General features: G+C 42.0%; 2 protein-coding genes across 3 annotated transcripts; both read right to left on the reverse strand.

Annotated features, from left to right (window-relative positions):
- Window positions 1-1,771: 1,771 nt before the first annotated feature.
- Window positions 1,772-14,841, reverse strand: LOC135546462 (Na(+)/citrate cotransporter-like). The gene is made up of 12 exons (XM_064974898.1): window positions 14,578-14,841; window positions 12,960-13,088; window positions 11,838-11,974; window positions 11,230-11,447; window positions 10,858-11,032; window positions 10,616-10,738; window positions 10,269-10,481; window positions 8,627-8,733; window positions 8,362-8,483; window positions 4,658-4,819; window positions 2,362-2,499; window positions 1,772-2,107 (listed from the first exon to the last, which is right to left on the reverse strand). The coding sequence occupies exons 1-12, from the start codon at window positions 14,677-14,679 to the stop codon at window positions 1,982-1,984; spliced, it is 1,752 nt and encodes a 583-aa protein (XP_064830970.1). The 5' UTR covers window positions 14,680-14,841; the 3' UTR covers window positions 1,772-1,981.
- Window positions 14,842-16,013: 1,172 nt separating this feature from the next.
- Window positions 16,014-20,960, reverse strand: LOC135546465 (alpha-2-antiplasmin-like). 2 transcript variants are annotated; one of them, XM_064974900.1, is made up of 9 exons: window positions 20,721-20,960; window positions 19,785-19,881; window positions 19,616-19,690; window positions 19,217-19,523; window positions 18,657-18,800; window positions 17,738-17,926; window positions 17,472-17,614; window positions 16,988-17,192; window positions 16,014-16,766 (listed from the first exon to the last, which is right to left on the reverse strand). In XM_064974900.1, the coding sequence occupies exons 1-9, from the start codon at window positions 20,774-20,776 to the stop codon at window positions 16,402-16,404; spliced, it is 1,581 nt and encodes a 526-aa protein (XP_064830972.1). In that variant the 5' UTR covers window positions 20,777-20,960; the 3' UTR covers window positions 16,014-16,401. The 2 variants fall into 2 exon arrangements, with proteins under 2 accessions (XP_064830972.1, XP_064830973.1); XM_064974901.1 differs by having other exon boundaries at window positions 19,785-19,858; window positions 20,721-20,959.
- Between the last annotated feature and the right edge of the window lie 307 nt (window positions 20,961-21,267).

The raw sequence follows: 21,267 nt of genomic DNA on the forward strand, positions 1-21,267 counted from the left end.
TCATTATGTAACTAATGGCACATGGATGAATGAAGTTATTAGGAGCAATTTAGGTTAGGTAACATTATGCTTCCCAGGCAAAACTAACAAAATGTACTGTTTTTTGTGTGAAAGTGATTGTTTTATATACACATAACAATTATGGGAAAAAAATACATATTTGGTCCGTTAAGATGATTACATATTTTATTTTCCTATATGAAACTGTACAGAGATGTATTTTGTCATTTGTATTACACTGGGCTGAACTACACTCCAATGTATTTTGTAACAAGATACTTTCAAGAGCTATACAGTAATTCGTATTTTCATTTTGTATAGCGGTTCACCATTTTGTGGCTCCCTTTCACCTTGCATTGGTATCAGAAGTCTAACAGCACTATGGTGTGGTCTGCTAAATGAACTAAACATAAATGTGTATGTAAAAATGGACAGTTGAAAAGCAAGCAGAGTATTATTCTAATGAGCTCTGCCCCGAAACAAGGTTTTGTGTAAAAGCGACACAGCTTTGTCAAAATTGACTTTTCATAGCAGGTTTAGGAGGACTTACGCAGTAGGTTAGGAGAATTAACTTAGCAGGTTAGAAAATGAGGTTAAGCTGTATCCATTCTAGACATGACCCTGAAACAAGGCCAATAATAATACACAGTGTTCTTTGCAGTTCAGTTTGGTATGTTCATTTTCACATATGCAGTCAGTGCATTCACCTAAGGTAGATAAACAACAACAACATATCACAGTCATAGCAAGTAAAACATTTCTGTAACCATTACTGAGAATGTTGTTGCAGTTCGGGCCAGCAACTTGCAAATCTATTTCTGTATTTTAAAATACAAAATACATGTCATTTAATTAAATACATTTCAAAATACAAGTATTTTGTAGTTTATTTTGATACATTGATCTTTATGGTATTCTGTAATTGTATTCTGTAATTGTATTCTGTAATTGTATTCTATAATTGTATCTTGTAATCTTTGCCCATCTCTGACTGTACATGCAAGCAGCCCAGACATTACCTTTGACATGTTGTCAATTTCAGAGGGTGCAATAGCAAGCACCATATACAATAAACTATATATATAAACTATATTACATCTCATGAATAAACAACTTTTGATCAAGATAACATACCAATAATTCAATAAAAAGTATTGAATTACATATTATATTACTGTTATAATAAAGGAGAAACGTCAGTGTCCGCACACAGTATCCATTGTACAGTGTATTCACATATCTGAGTTTTCAATATGTTTGCATTTTCCAGCCCCAATGATTCAAGTTTAGAAAAGTGTGTACAGTGGGATCTCAAGTTATACAGTCATACAGTATTCAAAGTTCAAATGGGGTCGGAAGTACAATGCACCATGTTTCACCATTGACTACGAGCAAAATGAAAACAAGTTAATATATGACTATAGATTTGCAAAAATAGAAGATGGCATACATTATTTGGTCATGGGAACATAGTTCAGAAGCTATTTTGTGCAAATTAACAATTTATCAAAAATCTTAAACCCCAAATGGATTTGAACTATGGGTCTTGAGATATAAACAGACCAAAAAATACGAGGCGTGAGAAGTTGAGAACATGATAATTTGATGGAGATAATACTTGGGCATTTTAAATGGAACTGGACATACTCTGTATAACACATTACAGCATTAAAAGTACAGTAGTGCTACTTTTAACCTCATTCTTCTCTCCAGTTAAACTCAGCCTCCAATCCCCCCACCCACCTGACCACCCACCCACCCACTCATCCACCCATCCATCCATCCATTCATCCATCCATCCATCCATCCTCTCTTTCCACAGGGTTATTCAAGTGTCCTTTGTAATGGAAGCCATGTGGCTTTTCTCCCAACAACCTATTACGACCAGTCACGTTGGTGCCTTTCTCGCCAGAGGTCCATGGCACATTAAGGGCCCTCTATGTGCATTCCTCATGGTGTGGACCGTGGCCCCTCGGTGCCCTCAAACCCCAGTAGTGTTGGCCCAAGTAGGGAAGGTGTCTAGGTGGAACATGGCCCTGCCCCAGCTGTTGATGGCCAGAGTGATGCACAGGATGCCGATGATGTTCATCACTATACCTGTCCTAGCCTGGGAGAGAGCAGGGAAGTAAAATGAGGTGCAATGAATTTCAAGTTCTGTTAGCAATCATTCAAACAGGAGAAGGCAATCAAGTGATCTGTAGCCCAGGACAATTGTCCTCAAATTATTTGTAAGTGGCACGTTAAGACATTTCCTAAATTGATTTAGAATTTGTTTGCTATTATTTATTTTTGTTAATGAATAATAAGATAGACAATTCACTAGATTATATTATCTTTATAAAATGATGTACTGTAACTCACCATGTCCGAAACCTTGAGGTAGCCGTATGAGAAGACGATAGCATTGGGCGGTGTGGCCACAGGTAGCATGAAGGCAAAGGAAGCACTGAGAGTACAAGGCACCATGACGTACAGAGGATTCATTCCAATGGACTGGGACTGAAATAAACACACAGACAGACACACATCTTTAGCTGTCTGAGCCTAGGCTGAGGAGGACACTCTTACTATGAGTCCCAAATGGCACACGTTTTCCCTACATAGTGAACTACTTTTGACCGGAAGCCATGCACCCTAGTCAAAAGTAGTGCACTATATAGGGAATAGGGTGCCATTTGGGACGCATCCCTAATGACAACACTCAAGTCTACTTTGGTGCTTTTCTGCACCGTAATCACTGGCTCATAACACTATCTCTGATTTTAGTGTTTGTAATTCTAGGGTTCAAAATCATCCATTAGGCGTGTGTAATTAAGAAGTAATTCTTATACATGCTATGTTGTTTGTGGTCTGAGTCATGGCAGGCAAAATGGAAACGCACCACAGAGACGCATCCAGAACGGTGTAGAACCACATTGTAATAGCAAAACATAGATGAGAATGTAAGCCTCGGTAGCGTTGAATATTATCCCCCAAAAATTCACACGACAGTAATTAGTTCCTCCATCAGGACCTTCCTCAACAGATATAATGGATGTTATATCATTTAGTTGGATTCATTTTTGTAGCAGTCTGGAAAGACAACACAGACATAAAACAAGCAGCTAGACACAAAATCACACATCCTAGCATCCTCTCTTTCCCAGACTTCACTGTAACTAGTAGTTGGTTCACTAACCCCATTTTTCTTCCTCTCCTTCCCCTCTTTCACTCACCCTTTTCTATACTTATGTCATCTTCATGCACTCCTGTTGGCTTTGACCTCAATAAATCCTTCTCTCTATACCCAAGCTTGGCACATTCCGGCATGGCCCAGCTTGGGTCCTCTCTGAGTGCTTGGGCACTGGGCACAGTGATACCATTCATCAGTGTAGATGGGGGTGGGCACCAGGACAAGTCACAGAGCTTAATTGGTGTGTTTGGCAGGGTGGCTATAGAAGGAGGGGCCCAGGGAAGGGGACCAAATATATTCATCTCAAATGACTAACAACACAGGCCAGGGCAGCCAAACAAGGACATGTAGGCCCGCTTCCACGGGGAGTAGTTTCAATGCTGCACTCCTATAGGGGAGATTTCTGAATGGGCTTACACTGGTAAGCACTGTACTTCACATCAAGGAGCTACAGTGTTCAGGCTATTGAAAGTATTGCTGCTGCATGTACTATACGTATCCGTGTGTCAGAGCACTTTACCAGACTGGATAGCTATTGTATTCCAGCTTCCAGTTGTGTAATACTGTAATATTGTGTAGTATTGTGTAGTAGTGTAGTATTGTGCAGTATTGTGGAGTATTGTAATATTGTGTAGTATTGAACAGTATTGTGTAGTGGTGTAGTATTGTGTACTATTGTATAGTAGTACAGTATTTTGTAGTATTGTAATGTAGTATTGTGTAGGATTGTAGTAGGGTGTAGTATTGTGCAGTAGTGTAGTATTGTGAAGTATTGTGTAGTATTGTGTAGTGGTGTGGTATTGTGTAGTAGGGCTGTTACATCTGCTTCTGCCACGCCCTCTACTGCTCATCCTGTGTCTCCTTGACCTGCCGCCACTCCCCCAGTGCTCTCTCCCTCTCTCGCTCTCTGTGTGATTGTGTGGGCAAAGACAGGTGTGCTGGAGTCAGAGCCGATCGCCACCAGCTGCAACCTATTCCATAATCAAGACCTCGACAAATACTCAGTCCTGCCACTTCCACACTGCCAGATCGTAATCTCTGCTCAGTCAGTCTACGCTTCTAGCCGTTTGTTACTATTTAGATCCTGTTATCTTGTTGTGCCTGTTTTCCTTGCCTGATGCTGTTTTCCTCTCCGCTACAGTTCAGCCCGCTCGGACTCTGGTCCCTGTCTCCAGTCCCACGTCTCTTCATCCTGCTACTCTGTCCTGTATTCCCCACTCTACTACTCCCTTGGATTCCCCAACGGACCTGCTTACCCTGTCCCAGCCCCTCTCGCTCCAGCCTCAGCCTCCGCACCTGGTTTCCTGCAACCTGCCCGAGCTTCCCCTGACCTGCACTCCATCTTCCCCCTGTGTTTCAATTAATACCTTGGTTACTTCATCTCAGTCTCCTCATCTGAATCTGCTCTTGGGTTCCCCTGTTCCACTCCATGTAACAAGGGCCTAGTATTGTGTTATTATTACAGAGCTGTGTGTTGAGTCTTACCATTGAGGCGAGGACAGGTAGGAAGAGAGTAGCAGTGGCCACATTACTGGTGCACTCTGTGAAGATGGCGATCAGCAGACACAGGATGACAGCGATGGCCCAGGGTGGGATGGTGTGGAGGGGAGTCATCTGGTCCCCCATCCACATAGACAGACCTGACTCCTGCAGGGGCATGTACAAAACCATGCAATCAGTCTCAAACAACCATGGCACTCTTCTTTTAGTGTCGGATACATAACCAGACTCACATACATCTACACATGTACAGGCACTGTAACTACCAAAATAAAAGAAACACTTGAGTAAATTAAGCAGGTGCTTCAACACAGATTTGGTTCCTGAATTAAGTAAGCAATTAACATCCCATCATGCTTAGGGTCATGTTTAAAAATGTCCAGTTGTCCATTATTTTGGCTACCATGGCTAGAAGAAGAGATCTCAGTGACTTTGAAAGAGAGGTTTCAAAGTGGCATAAGGGGTTTTAAATTGTTTGTGTGTGTATATTTGTGTATGTATGTGTCTCAGTCGCCGGACCTCAACCCAATTGAACACTTATGGGAGATTCTGGAGTGGCGCCAGAGACGGTGTTTCCACCACCATCAACAAAACACCAAATAATGGAATTTCTTGTGGAAGAATGGTGTCGCATCCCTCCAATAGAGTTCCAGACAATAGTAGAAACTATGCCAAGGCACATTGTGCTCTTGGTGACCTAAAGCCCTATTAAGACACTTTATGATGGTGTTTTGTTTCCTTTATTTTGGCAGTTACCTGTACATACTGTGTACAGTTTTTCAAAAACAGAAAGGTTGATTTTAGTCTACTTTAGTAGCAAAGTAAGCAGCAAATATGTTACCTGTATCATCCCACATTATATGCCCTACGTTTCATCGTACTTGGTAAGTGAACAGGGTGGAGCTGTGTTGACTAATCAAAAATGTCCCTTTGTCACATTGATCCTGACGAAATATGGGATGATTCAGTTCTGTGAGGATCTGACTTTTTTTGGTTAAAAAGTTTCTGTGGAAAGCGAACAAAGATTATACTGTAGAGATATAGAATTTTAATGTGAGCCAGTTTGCTACAGCAGGAAAATAATCCTGCAGCAACAGGAAATTAATTATGATGTGGATTATGAAGGTGAAGGTGGTAAATGACCTTTTAATGGCATCAGACCGAGGCTCTGCATCTGTCCTCGTGCTCCTAGACCTTAGTGCCTCTTTTGATACCATCGATCACCACATTCTTTTGGAGAGATTGGAAACCCAAATTGGTCTACATGGACAAGTTCTGGCCTGGTTTAGATCTTATCTGTTGGAAAGATATCAGTTTGTCTCTGTGAATGACTTGTCCTCTGACAAATCAACTGTACATTTCTGGTGTTCCTCAAGGTTCCGTTTAAGGACCACTATTGTCTCACCATATATTTTACCTCTTGGGGATGTCATTCGAAAACGTAATGTTAACTTTCACTGCTATGCGGAAGACACACAGCTGTACATTTAAATGAAACATGGTGAAGCCCCAAAATTGCCCTTGCTAGAAGCCTGTGTTTAAGACATAGGGAAGTGGATGGCTGCAAACTTTCTACTTTTAAACTGGGACCAAACAGAGATGCTTGTTCTAGGTCCCATGAAACAAAGAGATCTTCTGTTGAATCTGACAATTAATCTTAATGGTTGTACCATCGTCTCAAATAAAACTGTGAAGGACCTCGGCGTTACTCTCTACGCTGATCTCTCTTTTGACGAACATATCAAGACTGTTTCAAGGACAGCTTTTTTCCATCTACGTAACATTGCAAAAATCAGAAAATTAATCCATGCCTTTGTTACTTCTAGGTTAGACTACTGCAATGCTCTACTTTCCAGCTACCCGGATAAAGCACTAAATAAACTTCAGTTAGTGCTAAATACGGCTGCAAGAATCCTGACTAGAACCAAAAAATGTGATCATATTACATATTACTCCAGTGCTAGCCTCCCTACACTGGCTTCCTGTCAAGGCAAGGGCTGTTTTCAAGGTTTTACTGCTAACCTACAAAGCATTACATGGGCTTGCTCCTACCTATCTCTCTGATTTGGTCCTTCCGTACATACCTACACGTACGCTACGGTCACAAGAAGCAGGCCTCCTAATTGCCCCTAGAATTTCTAAGCAAACAGCTGGAGGCAGGGCTTTCTCCTATAGAGCTCCATTTTTATGGAACGTTCTGCCTACCCATGTGAGAGACGCAAACTTGGTCTCAACCTTTAAGTCTTTACTGAAGACTCATCTTGTCACGTTCTGACCCTAGTTTTTGTGTTATTTGTTTGTTTTAGTTGGTCAGGACGTGAGTTGGGTGGGCATTCTATGTTTTGTGTTTCTAGGTTGTTTTTCTGTGTTCGGCCTAGTATGGTTCTCAATCAGAGGCAGGTGTCGTTAGTTGTCTCTGATTGAGAATTATACTTAGGTAGCCTGGGTTTCACTGTTGTTTTGTGGGTGATTGTTTCTGTGTCTGTTCGCCACATGGTACTGTTTCGGTTTTGTTCACGTTTATTGTTTTGTATTCATTGAGTGTTCAGTTTATGTTTTTAAATAAACAACCATGAACACTTACCACGCCGCATCTTGGTCCGATCCTCGCTACACTCTTCAGATGAAGAGTAGGAAAACCCTTACACATCTTACAGGCTCTGGAGCAGCGAACCACCCTTGCTTTCTCTGCCTGGCCGGTTCCCCTCTTTCCACCGGGATTCTCTGCCTCTAAATCTATTACAGGGGCTGAGTCACTGGCTTACTGGTGCTCATTCATGCTGTCCCTAGGAGGGGTGTGTCACTTGAGTGGGTTGAGTCACACCCCCCCACCCCTGGGTTGTGCCATGGCGGAGATCTTTGTGGGCTTTACTCGGCCTTGTCTCAGGATGGTAAGTTGGTGGTTGAAGACATCCCTCTAGTGGTGTGGGGGCTGTGCTTTGGCAAAGTGGGTGGGGTAATATCCTTCCTGTTTGTCCCTGTCCGGCGGTATCATCGGATGGGGCCCCTCCTATCTCAGCCTCCAGTATTTATGCTGCAGTAGTTTGTGTCGGGGGGCTAGGGTCAGTTTGTTATATCTGGAGTACTTCTCCTGTCTTATCCGGTGTCCTGTGTGAATTTTAAGTGTGCCCTCTCTAATTCTCTCTCTCGGAGGACCTGAGCCCTAGGACCATGCCTCAGGACTACCTGGCATGATGACTCCTTGCTGTCCCCAGTCCACCTGGCTGTGCTGCTGCTCCAGTTTCGACTGTTCTGCCTGCGGCTATGGAATCCTGACCTGTTCACCGGACGTGCTACCTGTCCCAAACCTATTATTTGACTATGCTGGTTATTTTTGAACATCTTGGCCATGTTCTATTATAATCTCCACCTGGCACAGCAAGAAGAGGACTGGCCACCCCTCATAGCCTGGTTCCTCTCTAGGTTTCTTCCTAGGTTTTGGCCTTTCTAGGGAGTTTTTCCTAGCCAACGTGCTTCAACACCTGCTGTTTGGGGTTTTAGGCTGGGTTTCTGTACAGCACTTTGAAATATCAGCGGATGTACGAAGGGCTATATAAATACATTTGATTTGATTATAATTAATGAATAAACCTCAAATACACTACAAGTTTTACATTGCCAGGATGTCAGGAAAGTTCCCCTGCAACAGATCCTACATCTGTATGTACATACTGGCCCCTGTCTCTCACCTCGCTGCCCTTGGCCAGGGCGAACCCTCCCCCCAAGAGGAGAACGATGCTCCAGGGTAACTTCTTCTGGGCCACCTTCCAGGTCAGCAGAGCTGGTGTGGGGTCAGCTGGGTGTTGGTGCTCTGTAGAGGGGTTAACGAATCACTGTTACAGATATGCTATTGTAATGGTCTTCAAGTCTTTATATCCTTAGATACTAAAGTAGCATACTCAATAGCAGGTACTGTGCTTGTTACATTTTGTGTTGTTTTAAAACATGGTTTACCAGTGTCAAAGCTTTGGGACCTCCTGCAACAGAAGCGCGGGGGCTTGGAAGGTAGGACGAAGAGAAGGACAGCGATGAACACTGCCACTGTGGCATCAGTTACATACCTGGAGGGAAGAATGGATAAAGATAGGGTGGTTATCTGTCAGCATTCAGACATACAATTAATGTTTTCTTGCTTATTTTTTCTTGTGAATTATTGAAGCATATGGGAAGTGAGATACACCACATTACCAAAAGTATGTGGACACCTGCTTGTCAAACATCTCATTCCACAATCATGGGCATTAATATGAAGTTGGTCCCCACTTTGCTGCAATAACAGCCTCCACTCTTCTGTGAAGGATTTCCACTAGATGTTGGAACATTGCTACAGGGACTTGCTTCCATCCATCTACAAGAGCATTAGTGAGGTTGGGCAATGATGTTGTGCGATTACACCTGGCTCACAGTCGGCATTCCAATTCATCCCAAAGGTGTTCGATAGGGTTGAGGTCAGGGCTCTGTGCAGGCCAGTCAAGTTCTTCCACACCAATCTCAACAAACCATTTCTGTATGCACCTCGCTTTGTGCACGGGGACATTGTTATGCTGAAACAGGAAAGGGCCTTCCCCAAACTGTTGCCACCAAGTTGAAAGAATGTGATTATATGCTGTTGCATTAAGATTTCCCTTCACTGGAACTAAGGGGCCTAGCCTGAACCATGAAAAACAGCTCCAGACCATTATTCCTCCTCCACCAAACCTTACAGTAGGCACTATGCATTGGGGCAGGTAGCGTTCTCCTGGCATCTGCTAAACCCAGATTCATCCACCGGACTGCCAGATGGTGAAGCATGATTCATCACTCCAGAGAATGCATTTCCACTGCTCCAGAGTCCAAAGGCAGTGAGCTTTACACCACTCCAGTCGACGCTTGGCATTGCACACGGCGATCTTAGGCTTGTGTGCGGCTGCTCAGCCATGGAAACCAATTTCATGAACCTCCAGATCGACAGTTCTTGTGCTGATGTTGCTTCCAGAGGCAGTTTGAAACTCGGTAGTGAAGTGACCCGTTCTGTGAGCTTTTGTGGCCTACCCCTTCGCAGCTGAGCCGTTGTAGCTCCTTGATATTTCCACTTCAAAATAACAGCACTTACAAATAGCAGCACTTACAGCTGACCAAGGCAGCTCAAGCAGGGCAGAAATTTTACGAACTGACTTGCTGGAAAGGTGGCATATGACAGTATCACGTTGATAGTCACTGAGCTCTTCAGTAAGGCCATTCTACTGCCAATGTTTGTCTATGGAGATTGCAGGGATGTGTGCTCAATTTTATACACCTGTCAGCAACGGGTGTGGCTGAAATAGCCGAATCCACTAATTGAATGGGTGTCCACATAGTTTTGTATATATAGTGTATAATTAATTGGTCAATGTAATGTTATTTGTAACGGTCTCAAGTCTTCTTTGTTTTGATTAGGGCTGCATCTTAAATGGCACCATATTCCCTTAATGGCTCATTTGACCAGAGCAATATGGCCCCTGGTCAAAAGTAGTGAACTATAAAGGGAATAGAATGCCATTTGAAAAGCATACTAGGCCTGTGAAATATGCTGTGTATGTACAGTGTAGTATGCATGAACAGTAGTAAAGGGCCGTACTCTGCGTCAGCATTGAAGATGTATGTGGCCCAGCCTGCCACGAAGCCAGGATCTCTGGTGAACCACAGAACCACCAGACAACTGAAGAGACCCAACACACTCAGCTCTCCAAAAGACATGGAGCCCAGCTGACGATGCTGCTCCTTGATCACATTGTACACAGCTATTTCTTTCTCTGTCTTTACTACCCCACAGCCCCACGTCTTCTTAAAACTGGGAATGGAGGGAGAGAAAGGGGTTAAGACTTAACGGGTGACTTCAGTATTAAATTGAATTCAGTAGAGTGATTCAAATGAGGATGATCTCTGACTGAAAGATAAAACATCATATTTTGATCTGAAACTCACTTGAATCCCATAAAGACAAACTGCAGCCAGAGCCAAGCCAGGGTCAGCATCAGGATCATGTTGGGGAAAGCAAAGCCGAACCAGGACGCAAAATTGATGACATCGCCATTGTTAGGAAACAGCCTGAGGGAAACATAAAATATTATTAACATTAACACATAAAGAAAAGATTATTTGAAAGATACATGACTTGAAAGTACTGAAATACACTGAGGACACTATCCATAGCTGAAGGTACCCACTGGTTCATCTGTCCCTTGAGCACCAGGTTGGGGCCAGTCCCTGTGAGGGTGGCAGTGCCCCCGATGCTGGCGGCGTAGCACACACACAGCGTCATGCCCTTACACATCTTCTTCTTGTCTGCAGCCTCCTTACGCCGGATAGCCTCCACAAACGGGTCTAAACAGGTCACCACAACTGGACAAACATTGTCCAACTAGGAACGTTAACAGCATAAATAGTCTCAAAGCAAACATTTGCAATGCACACTTCTCATATATATGCTCCATAATAAGCTTACATGGTCCCCGAGCTCATTCAACGGATAATAAACTCTTTCATTAAACACACAAATGAACTGTTCATTAATTAGTCCTTCTCTGCTCAGTGCTCACCATGTCCCTCTGCCTGTTTCTCCATCTGTTTGCGGTCAGTGAGTTCCTGAGGCTGGGTGTCCTCCTCAGTGCTGAGGATCACAGGCATCTCAGTCTCTGTGTAGTTGTTGAGCTGCTCCAGAACAGCCTGGACGATGGGCACCATCATGGCTGTGGTGGCTGTGTTACTGATCCACATGGACAGGAAGGCTGTCACCCCCATGAAGCCCAGCATCAGACTGGAGAGACAGGAAACCATAGAATGTGGAATAAGAACATTCTGTAACACTTTACTTAAGGCATAGCATACAGGTTAAATGCTTTATAACTTGTTATAAGCATGTATGAGCTTTTAGAAGGTCATAAGACAAAAAAAGATCAGTTTAAAAGGCTAAATACACTCTGACACAAAGAGAGTGAAATGTTAGGTAATATGTCCTCACCATGTATAACGGCAAGGTCAATACAATATTATATATCTGTAGATAGTCATACAGATGAACTGATTTCCCTTCTCTAGAGATAGATATAGTCCCAAGAATAGCAAGGGATGTGTATTGATGGGTTAGTTAGTTAGTTATCTAGTTTGTTCGTTCGTTCGGTCAGTTAGTTAGTTGAGGGTCACTCACAGAGCGGGGCGCACCCCTACAAAGAGTAGCACTCGGAGGGCAATGCGTTTGTGCAGGTTCCAGTGCTCCACTGCCACCGCCACCATCAGTCCTCCCACAAACAACATGTTGGTGTCCTTCAGGTACTGCATACAAACCTGGCAGACACACATAGACAAGTGACTCATGGGTCCATAGTGTATTTGAGTAAGCATATGCAAACATCTACCAATACTGTAAACAATGTGCAGCCACCATTGTGAAGTATACTGAACACAAATATAAACACAACAATTTCAATGATTCTACTGAGCTACAATTCATATAAGGAAATCAGTAAATTGAAATAAATACATTAGGCCCTAATTTATGGATTTCACATGACTGGGCAGGGGCGCAGCTATGGGAGCCAGGCCCAGCCAATCAGAATTAGTTTTTCCCCACAAAAGGGCTTTATTACAGACATAAATACTCCTCAGTTTCATCAGCTGTCTGGGTGGCTGGTATCAGACGATCCCGCAGGTGAAGAAGCCGGATGTGGGGGTCCTGGGCTGGCATGGTTAAACGTGGTCTGAGGTTCTGTGGCAGGTTGGACGTATTGCCAAATTCTCTAAAACAACGTTGGAGGCGGCTTATGGTAGAGAAATTAACATACAATTCTCTTGGTACAGCTCTGGTGGACATTCCTGCAGTCAGCATGCTAATTGCATGCTCCTTCAAAATTTGAGACATCTGTGAGATTGTGTTGTATGACAAAACTGCACATTTTAAAGTGGCCTTTTATTGTCCCCGGCAGAAGGTGCACCTATGTAATTCATGCGGTTTATTCAGTTTCTTGATATGCCACACATGTCAGGTGTATGGATTATCTTGGCAAAGGAGAAATGCTCACTAACAGGGATGTAAACAAATTTGTGCCCAATATTTGAGAGAAATATCCTTTTTGTGCTTATGGAAAATTTCTGTGACCTTTTATTTCAGCTCATGAAACATGAGACCAATACTTTACATGTTGCGTTCATATTTTTGTTCAGTATATATTTAATATTAGTAGGCTATTATAGTACAGTTTCATTAGACAGTTTTATAGTAGTTTCATTCATCATGTTATTGAAAGATGGCTTGAAATAGAGGCTGTCTTACATCTTTGGACTGCATGATGCCAAACATGGGGAAGAGGACAGCAGGGAGCAGGGCAGTGACAGCCAGAGGTAAGGCCTCTGTACACCAGTACACTGCCATCAGGATGATCACATAGGCACATGCTGCCTCCTGCACAACACATACATAAGATCTAACAGGTCACCAACAGGTCAGAACATCCAACACACCACAGTACCTGGGAATGAATACTGCTGGCTCATACAGATGCAATATCTTAATTTGACCCTGCTTCTCACTGCAGGAAAATAATCCTGCAGACAGGAAATGTTAATTATTTCTAAATTATAATTCATATATTTTTTTTAGGGGTGGATACATTTTTTGTTAGGGCAAGTCTGACATTTCAAAATGGAAATGACAAACCTTAGAAGCTTTTTCAAGCCTTGAATATACTACAATTTGCATTTCCTTCTGCGCAGGAATATTCTCTGCAACAACAGTGTGATCAAATTTAGATAGCAGATCTGTACTGCTGTTAGTGACAGGAAAATTATATGACACAAAAGTTACATTATATAATCCTAAATTGGAGAGATTATAGTTGATTGGTACTGAGATATGTTGATTGGGGTTAAAGATCACTTTGTGTTGTAGTCTATGGCAGCACCTGCTAGTCTCTACTGTACACTGATCAGTCCACACGTATTACTCAGCAGACCTCTATGATGCATGTGTGTGTGTGTGTGTGTGTGTGTGTGTGTGTGTGTGTGTGTGTGTGTGTGTGTGTGTGTGCGCGTGTGTGTGTGTGCATGACAGATTAGGTATGATGACGTAGTTAGTATTGATTCTGATACACTGAAACTACACACCAAGAATTAGACAAAGATAACATGCTTATAGCCTTATGGGTGAGAATACATGATGCAGTGGTGGCAACACTAGGACCGAGTCTCCACTTCGGTGGCATGTAAAGTCTATGTTCCAAATGGCACCCTATTCCCTATGTAGTGCACTACTTTAGACTAGGAGCTAAGAACCTATGACAGGAGGATTCAGTGTAATCAGTGTTCCCACGCTGGAAATGACCTGCCATATATTGTTAAAACAACGTTTCAGGGCACAGGGATGATGGGCGGCAAGAAACCTAGTGTTTAGGAGCGTTGGACAAGTAACCGAAAGGTCACTTGTTCAAATCCCTGAGCTGACTAGGTGAACAATCTGTCAATGTGCCCTTGAGCAAGGCACTTAACCCTAATTGCTCCTGTAAGTCGCTCTGGATAAGAGTGTCTGCTAAACAAATATAAAAATGGTTCTACATAGCTGCTGCCATGCTGCAACTCACTGTTCAGGCTGCATCAACAGGTGCAAGGCTGAACAAAACTTATACAATGACTAAATGTCTCTCAACCACAGATTAGACCTGCTTCAATACATTTTCCAAAAAGTGTCTAATTGAAGGTTTAGGATCAATTTAATTATACAAACATGTTTGTAATAAAGTAAAGTATTCATAAATTACCAACCACTTTTGCATTTTACAAATCAAACAATATAATTAAACAACAATATAAAACCGCTTTCAAGATACATAAAATATATTTGAAACATAAAAACGTGTGTATGAATCTGTGCAAAACAAATGTGACAATTGACATACCTTTGTTCCAATGACTAAAGGCAGCGGGAGAAGAAGTAACGGGGTAGAGAATAGAACGATCTCATTCTTCAGATTCCGAAGGGATTTCAGAAATGCTGCCATCCTATGACTTTAGGAGATGCAGAGGCAAAGAAAGTTGGAGCACTAGGGACGGTAGTTTTACTTCGAGCAGGTCGGGGGAGGGGAGGAAGTGAAAGGGGGAGTCCCGCAGCTGATAATAGGAGAGGGAAGAGAGCTCGCAAACATATAATGATGGGAGAAAGATGGAGAGAGAGAAGGCTAAACCTAGATTTAACGGTGGTGGGATCCTGAATACCTTTACCACAACGTTTTCAATAAACATCAATTAAAAAAAAAATTCTGAGAGAGAAATGAAACCCTGTCCTAGCAGGACACCTAATATATATATTTTTTAAAGTATGAGCACAAAAATTAACAAAAATTATAAACTTAACTTTCTTTACTTCCCTAAAATTGATAGTGTTTGCAATTATGCCTGATGAGCCATGAAGTGTCATGCTGTTCAGTGAGCTGTACAGTCCTCTGGGTCTACACAGACAGCAGTAATGATAATGTTCCCTTTGGTCTCCAAAGCTCTGTGGGTTATGACCCAGTATATGGCCTTTCCACTATCATGCCCAGTCACATTTCTGCTTCTTTTGAAGCCAATTCTTACATGTTATTACAGTAAATGCCATAACTATTTGGACAAGATTCTATTTTTTTGTGCTTAGTCATTGCCCTTATAACATTAAAACATATGGAGTGTACCATATGTGTCATTCTCAAGATTAAACTTTATCTTAGTAGTAGCTCATTGAGATTGCGAGAGGCACAACAGAACATGCAGAAGATAGCCTACTGTTTTAGAGCGAACTAGCTCTATAGACAAACTATATGAGATATATGAGGTAATTGTATCTGTCCGGTGCAATACTTTATTCCAATCAGTGTTTTATTAGTTACAAATTATACATATTTTTTCCCACCACATAAGACCCATAGGATCCAGGATCACTGACGAACCCTGAGCTGATCTCAAAGGATCTTATATCGCCACCTTGTGGGTTTTCTGATTAGCTGCAGTTCAGTGATCATTAGGTCATTTGTTTGCGTACCTGGATTTGCGTGGCATGATTTGAATTCTGAAAATACCAGAATTTAACAGTAAATATAAGGGAATAAGCACTTTGTAATGTTTGTGAGGATTATTGTGTATGTCTCTAGTCTACAACCACTGGCTGACTGCTTGACCTAAGTTTGGACAGAATAAGCTGGACATGAAATGATCATTTGTTCATATCCATTTGTTGGTTTCTTCTAATTTAGACATACAAAATCACTACAGAGTTGACCTAAATCATTGATAGGACATGTTTATCACTCATAAATTATGAAAAAAGTATGAATCAGGGCAAAAATGTCCAAAACTCACATAGGATTTTGACATGTTTAATGTCTTATCATGTAGCCTAATACACAATATTGCATTTGCATGATACATTTAATCCAAAACATCAGATAGAAATACTAGTATTTTTAATCAGCAGTAAACTTCATTAGAGAATGTGGGGCACCTCAGTGTGTTGTGTATTTAAAATAAAAATAAAGAAAAAATAAAAAAGTATTTGTATTTAAAAAAAAAAAGTTTCACATTTTGAAAAATGGTTACATTTCAATCCAGCTGACCATTTGGATAACTTGGGCTGTTGTCATACATCTGAGTTGCTCATCTGGATTTGCTTCCTCTCTGACAGACAGCAGTACAGTTCAAGGTCAATAGATAAGACCATTACCTCTCCCCTCATTGAATGAGGTTTCGGCTTACTTGGGTGGCCCACCAAAAGAGTGACTATAATGCTTGTCATTCTTGTCATCAATGGGGTAGTGTACTTTATCTAGGTTGGCAGACCCTCCACTACTCTGCATAGCAGGAGCTCCAGGGTTAGGGTTGGTGATGACGCCCAGGAAGACTGGTGCTTGTGTCTTATCGTCCATGAGGCCAAAGAAGAATGGCTGGTTGAGGCTAAAAGAGGGGTTGGACCGTGAGATGACCAGGCTGGTAGCTGCAGCAGCCTCTGCTCCCTCCTCAGTGATCTCCATACTGGACTTGTGCTGCACACTGGACACCAGCAGAGGGCCCTCAGCTATGGCAGCCAGGTTGGGACTAGAAAACAACTCCCCCATACCTGAGAATAGAACAAATCACACACTTAGGTATACGAGAAAGAGTGTCAGTTCTCAAGTTTTCAACAGTTTTGTTGAAGAATAAGATGGACAATTGTTTAAAAAAATCTTTATCTCACCTTTTCTTGTGCTTCAAGCCTTATTATCTACAGTATGAATGTTTTCACTAGTATACCTACCTCACATATTCATCTCGTCTGCTTATGGATCCTCTACTACTTACCAATGTTGGTCAGAGCCTCCTGCAGGTCCTGGCTGTAGTCCAGTTTAAATTTGGGCAGCTTGACCTGCATGGGTCTCTCTCTGGGCAGGCGGTTGTACAGGTCAGAGATGTTGAGCTTTGCTGTGAGGGCTGACACGTTCACCTGGCCATTCATGGGCATCACTATCAGCAGGCTCATCTGATTCTTGAAGGGGAAGCGAGCCACCTGCACAGGAAGATGAGGACAATTATGAAGTGAGGTAATATAGTGTGCAACAATTTTGTGACTCAGGAAAATAGGAGGGTGAATAGAGAAATTCCAAGAGAGAAAGGACAAAAGGAAGACAATATGTCATAAAAAAGGAGGCAAATACCATTTGGGAGTCATATCTTAAATATAATATAGCATACAGGTATGTACTACATGTAGAGAGTGATGGGTGGTGAAAGTATGAAAAACATAAATGGTCAAGCAGGAGGGGACAAGAGGGAGTGAGAGTCTTACCTGAGCCTCCAGATCATTATCAATGAGCAGACTCAAGGGGTATTTGGGCCCCATCATCATGTCAACATTGACCATGTGCTTGTCGTCAACGTAAAATACATCTTTGGAGGTAAATCGTGGGTCGAAGCGAGCCTTCCATTCTCCTGTTTAGGACAAATGGGTGATTATGGAGATAATATTAGAAAAAAGCATTTAAGGAAAGACATACTGATAATGCCAGACATGAAATATAATTGTGAATTGAGTATATAGATACTATGACAAACCTTTGAAGTGAACAGCATTGATGAGCATGAGAAGCAGATTGGGTGGCAGACTGGTCAGGAAGTCGGTCACTTTTCCATTAGTGGCCCTCTCTACCCACTCGTTGACCTCAGCCAGCCCTTCCAAGGTCACTGGCTCTGAGTCATATACATCCTGAGACTGATGAACAAACTCTGGTTTGGGCTCAAACCCTGAAATAGACATCAAAAGACTCTTTCAATAATGTTATTGTGAAGTCATAAAATCAGTAACACATCAGTACTTTCTTATATCTGGCCATTTGAAGTACTGTTTCATTCAATGTCACTTGTTTGAACTTCTGTACACTCAAGCCTAATATGTGTCTATTGTCTTTATCTTCCTTCCATTTCCAGGTCCGTTTCCTTTATGTTCCATTAACTTCCTAACCCTCTTACTCAAGTAAGCAGTGAAGTGTTGGGGTCAATTCCATTTCAACCCCTTATCGGCAGTCAAATGACCAAATCGCACTCTGGTGGCCTCATGGGTGGAATGTTAATCATATTTTTTATAATTTCATAATCAATGCACATTATTTTGTCGAAAACGTTGAAAATCCGGTGTTTCCATGTGATTTTGTTATACTTCACTCTTCTGTGATGTATATGAAGTGTAATATTGGGACGCAAACTCAAAATGACATTTCAACTCCATATCTGACATGGTACAGGTGTCGTCTTCTTTATTAAGCTCCTCATCATGTGTGAGGTGGATACTTTTGTTTCAAAGTAGATTTGTTTAAGATCCTGATCCAGCCCACCGCAGTTATTAAGAAATAAACAATTCTAATTCCAAATGTTCCTCTATGAAAAGCATTTAAGAGAATTGCAATTTCAGTGTACTTGCTGAATTGACTGAAATTGAAATGGAATTGACCCCAACCCTGAAGCAGTGAACACTGACCTGGTTGCAGGTAGAGGCGTGTAGCCACTTGCAGGTCGCTCTTGCGGAGGCGTTCCAGGAAGTTGTGTAGAGACATGTGGTAGCAGGGCAGAGTGTCACCATGGAGATGATGCATCAACAGTTCCTCTGTCTCATTCATGGCTCCTGAGAGGCATACATAGATAGACATGATTATGATGCAACATGCTGCAGCTTATTGATTGTGTTATTGATTATTGGACTGCAACGTTGAGGAGTTAGCATACAAGCATTTAGCTGCACCTTTTACTCCTGCTCTAAACTGTACACGTGATGAATCCAATTTGACTTGAGCTCTCAACATTTACAGCAAACAAGTACCTAACAGGTTATGTTGAGTCTAATTGTCCTCTGGTCTAAAGTAGCATACTATATAGGAAATAGAGTACCATTTGGGACAGAGCAAAAGAGGTTGTGATGCTGGTACTGTAAACCATGCCAAGTACAGTTGATACTGAAAGAGCATAGATGCACAACACCTACATTTCTAAAACGTTTTAATCACTCCTACAAAAACACCAAAAACAGAACATGTTATATACCCAGAGCCAGCTGGGAGAGTGCCAGGGAAATGCTGAGGGGGGATATGATGACATTGGGCTGCTCAGGTCCTGTCTTCATCTGGCCCAAGAGCTTCATGCCCAGCCTCTGAATGGCACCAGCTAAGGCCTGCCTGGATTTTGGCCTGCGGGCCTGGGCCCTACAACCCCCATCCTGCTGCTGATTATCCTCCTCAGACGAGCTCCCACCTGGGGCACTGGTCGTTACGAGGGGAGGTGGGGTGCACGTATATGAGGTGGGACTTGTGTTTGGAGGCTCCTGTGTACTAGGGGCTGAAGTCCCTGATTCCTGGAAGAGTGGATTGTGTTGGGTTAAGAGAATATAGAGTGAAACGGCACATGAAGGGTATGCAAGCTGTGTATTCTGCTTTGGCAACAGACCTCTTTAGGGTGGCTGGGCATCAATGGGATGAGAGGGACCAGAGGGATTGGAGCATCATTTGACACTTCTCCATTCTGCTTGAAGGGAAAAACAGGGATATGAGAATGTTGCACATCTTTCAGAAAAAGCAGTCACGATTGATGTGGATGATTAGTTTCAGTGCTTTACAGTTAGTCCTTGTCTGCAGACACAGAACAACAGGAGTGATAGTAGACGAAGGTCCATGTCCATGAACAGCCAGCCTGAAACAACAGAGGGTAACAAGCTATTACCCAATAAGGCTGGCCTATTCAATTCCTGTCAATGGAACGAATCACAGTTGAAGGACGACAGGAAACTGACATTTAGGATAGATAATAGTCTTTCGCAATGACAAACAAAAAACTGTTGTATCAACTTCTTTAGTATGGTACAGCAGTGTATCTCCTTTTAAAATAGAAAACATTACAAAACAGACTATTCCCTTGAAGAAAACATGTATTTACTAAGGTATATCATACAAAACATTCACACTTGTAGTTAAACAGAAAAAAATAAAAAAATAAATTGTGATGCACATTTAATTTAGAAGTACATAATCCCATCTCTCCCTCTCTATATGGCACCTGGATTCTTAATTTAAAGAGACCACCTGAAAGATGGTGACTCAGTACAAACAGTAACATTTTGGGCTTTCTTGTTCTGGTAAAGATGGTTAGCAAGACCAGCAGCTGGTAAATCTGGTTAGTTGAGAACACCAGCTAGCTGCGTATCTACATAATGGCAAGCCTTGCCACAAATACACATTGAGGGGATTTACTTTAATACTTTATGACCAAGTACATGAACTACTTGCTATTTATTTATAACAGACCAAAAACAGGAAAACAAAATGTTAACTGTTGGCAATTGAACGGAAAATTAGGTGATATTTGGTTTAGATGAACACACAATCAAGGGGCAACCTCAAGTGTTACTCTATTACTATAACTATCTCTTACTATTAGGCCTACTACTATTACACTGAGGCAAAGGTTTAGCTGAAACATTAAGACTTGAATAAATGAAAGTGTAAGTCAGATAAATCATAAGCCATAACATAAATTCCCAAATGTTTGATCTTACCTTGACAAAATGAAGATGGGAGACCTGCTATCCTGTCTAAAAAGAGAGAGCGACATACACACTAAACGTGCAATGGCAGAATTCTCATTTGCAAAATACTGCCAGTTGCTCAGCAGGCTGTTAAATTTCAACTTTCATTGATCTGTGCTTCATATATGTCACTACTTGTTTGTAAATGTAAATATTGAGACCGATTCAGGGGTCAAACAGTGAGCCTGACAGAGCCGGACACTTTGAGAATCAAAGCATACTGGCAAATCTGCAGACTGAAACACTAGGACGAGGTGTGATGCAACACGTCATATGGCTTGATTACATTAGTGAGTTGTCACAGTGTGTGTGGGACAATAAATAAAAGCAGATAAAAAGTCATGTGGATGGAATCGCTGATTCCCAAGTGTACGTACAAGAAGTAGCCATCTGGGTATGGAGCAACTCCAAACCTGATCAAATCTAATGTTGCTCCACTGCATAAGGCAAATCTTTTTACCACTCAACATAAACAGTAGGTGTTATCAGATCACATGACTGCAGCTGAGCTGACAGG

This window comes from Oncorhynchus masou, chromosome 9, assembly GCF_036934945.1.
Source record: "Oncorhynchus masou masou isolate Uvic2021 chromosome 9, UVic_Omas_1.1, whole genome shotgun sequence".
Classification (NCBI taxonomy): Eukaryota; Metazoa; Chordata; class Actinopteri; order Salmoniformes; family Salmonidae; genus Oncorhynchus; species Oncorhynchus masou.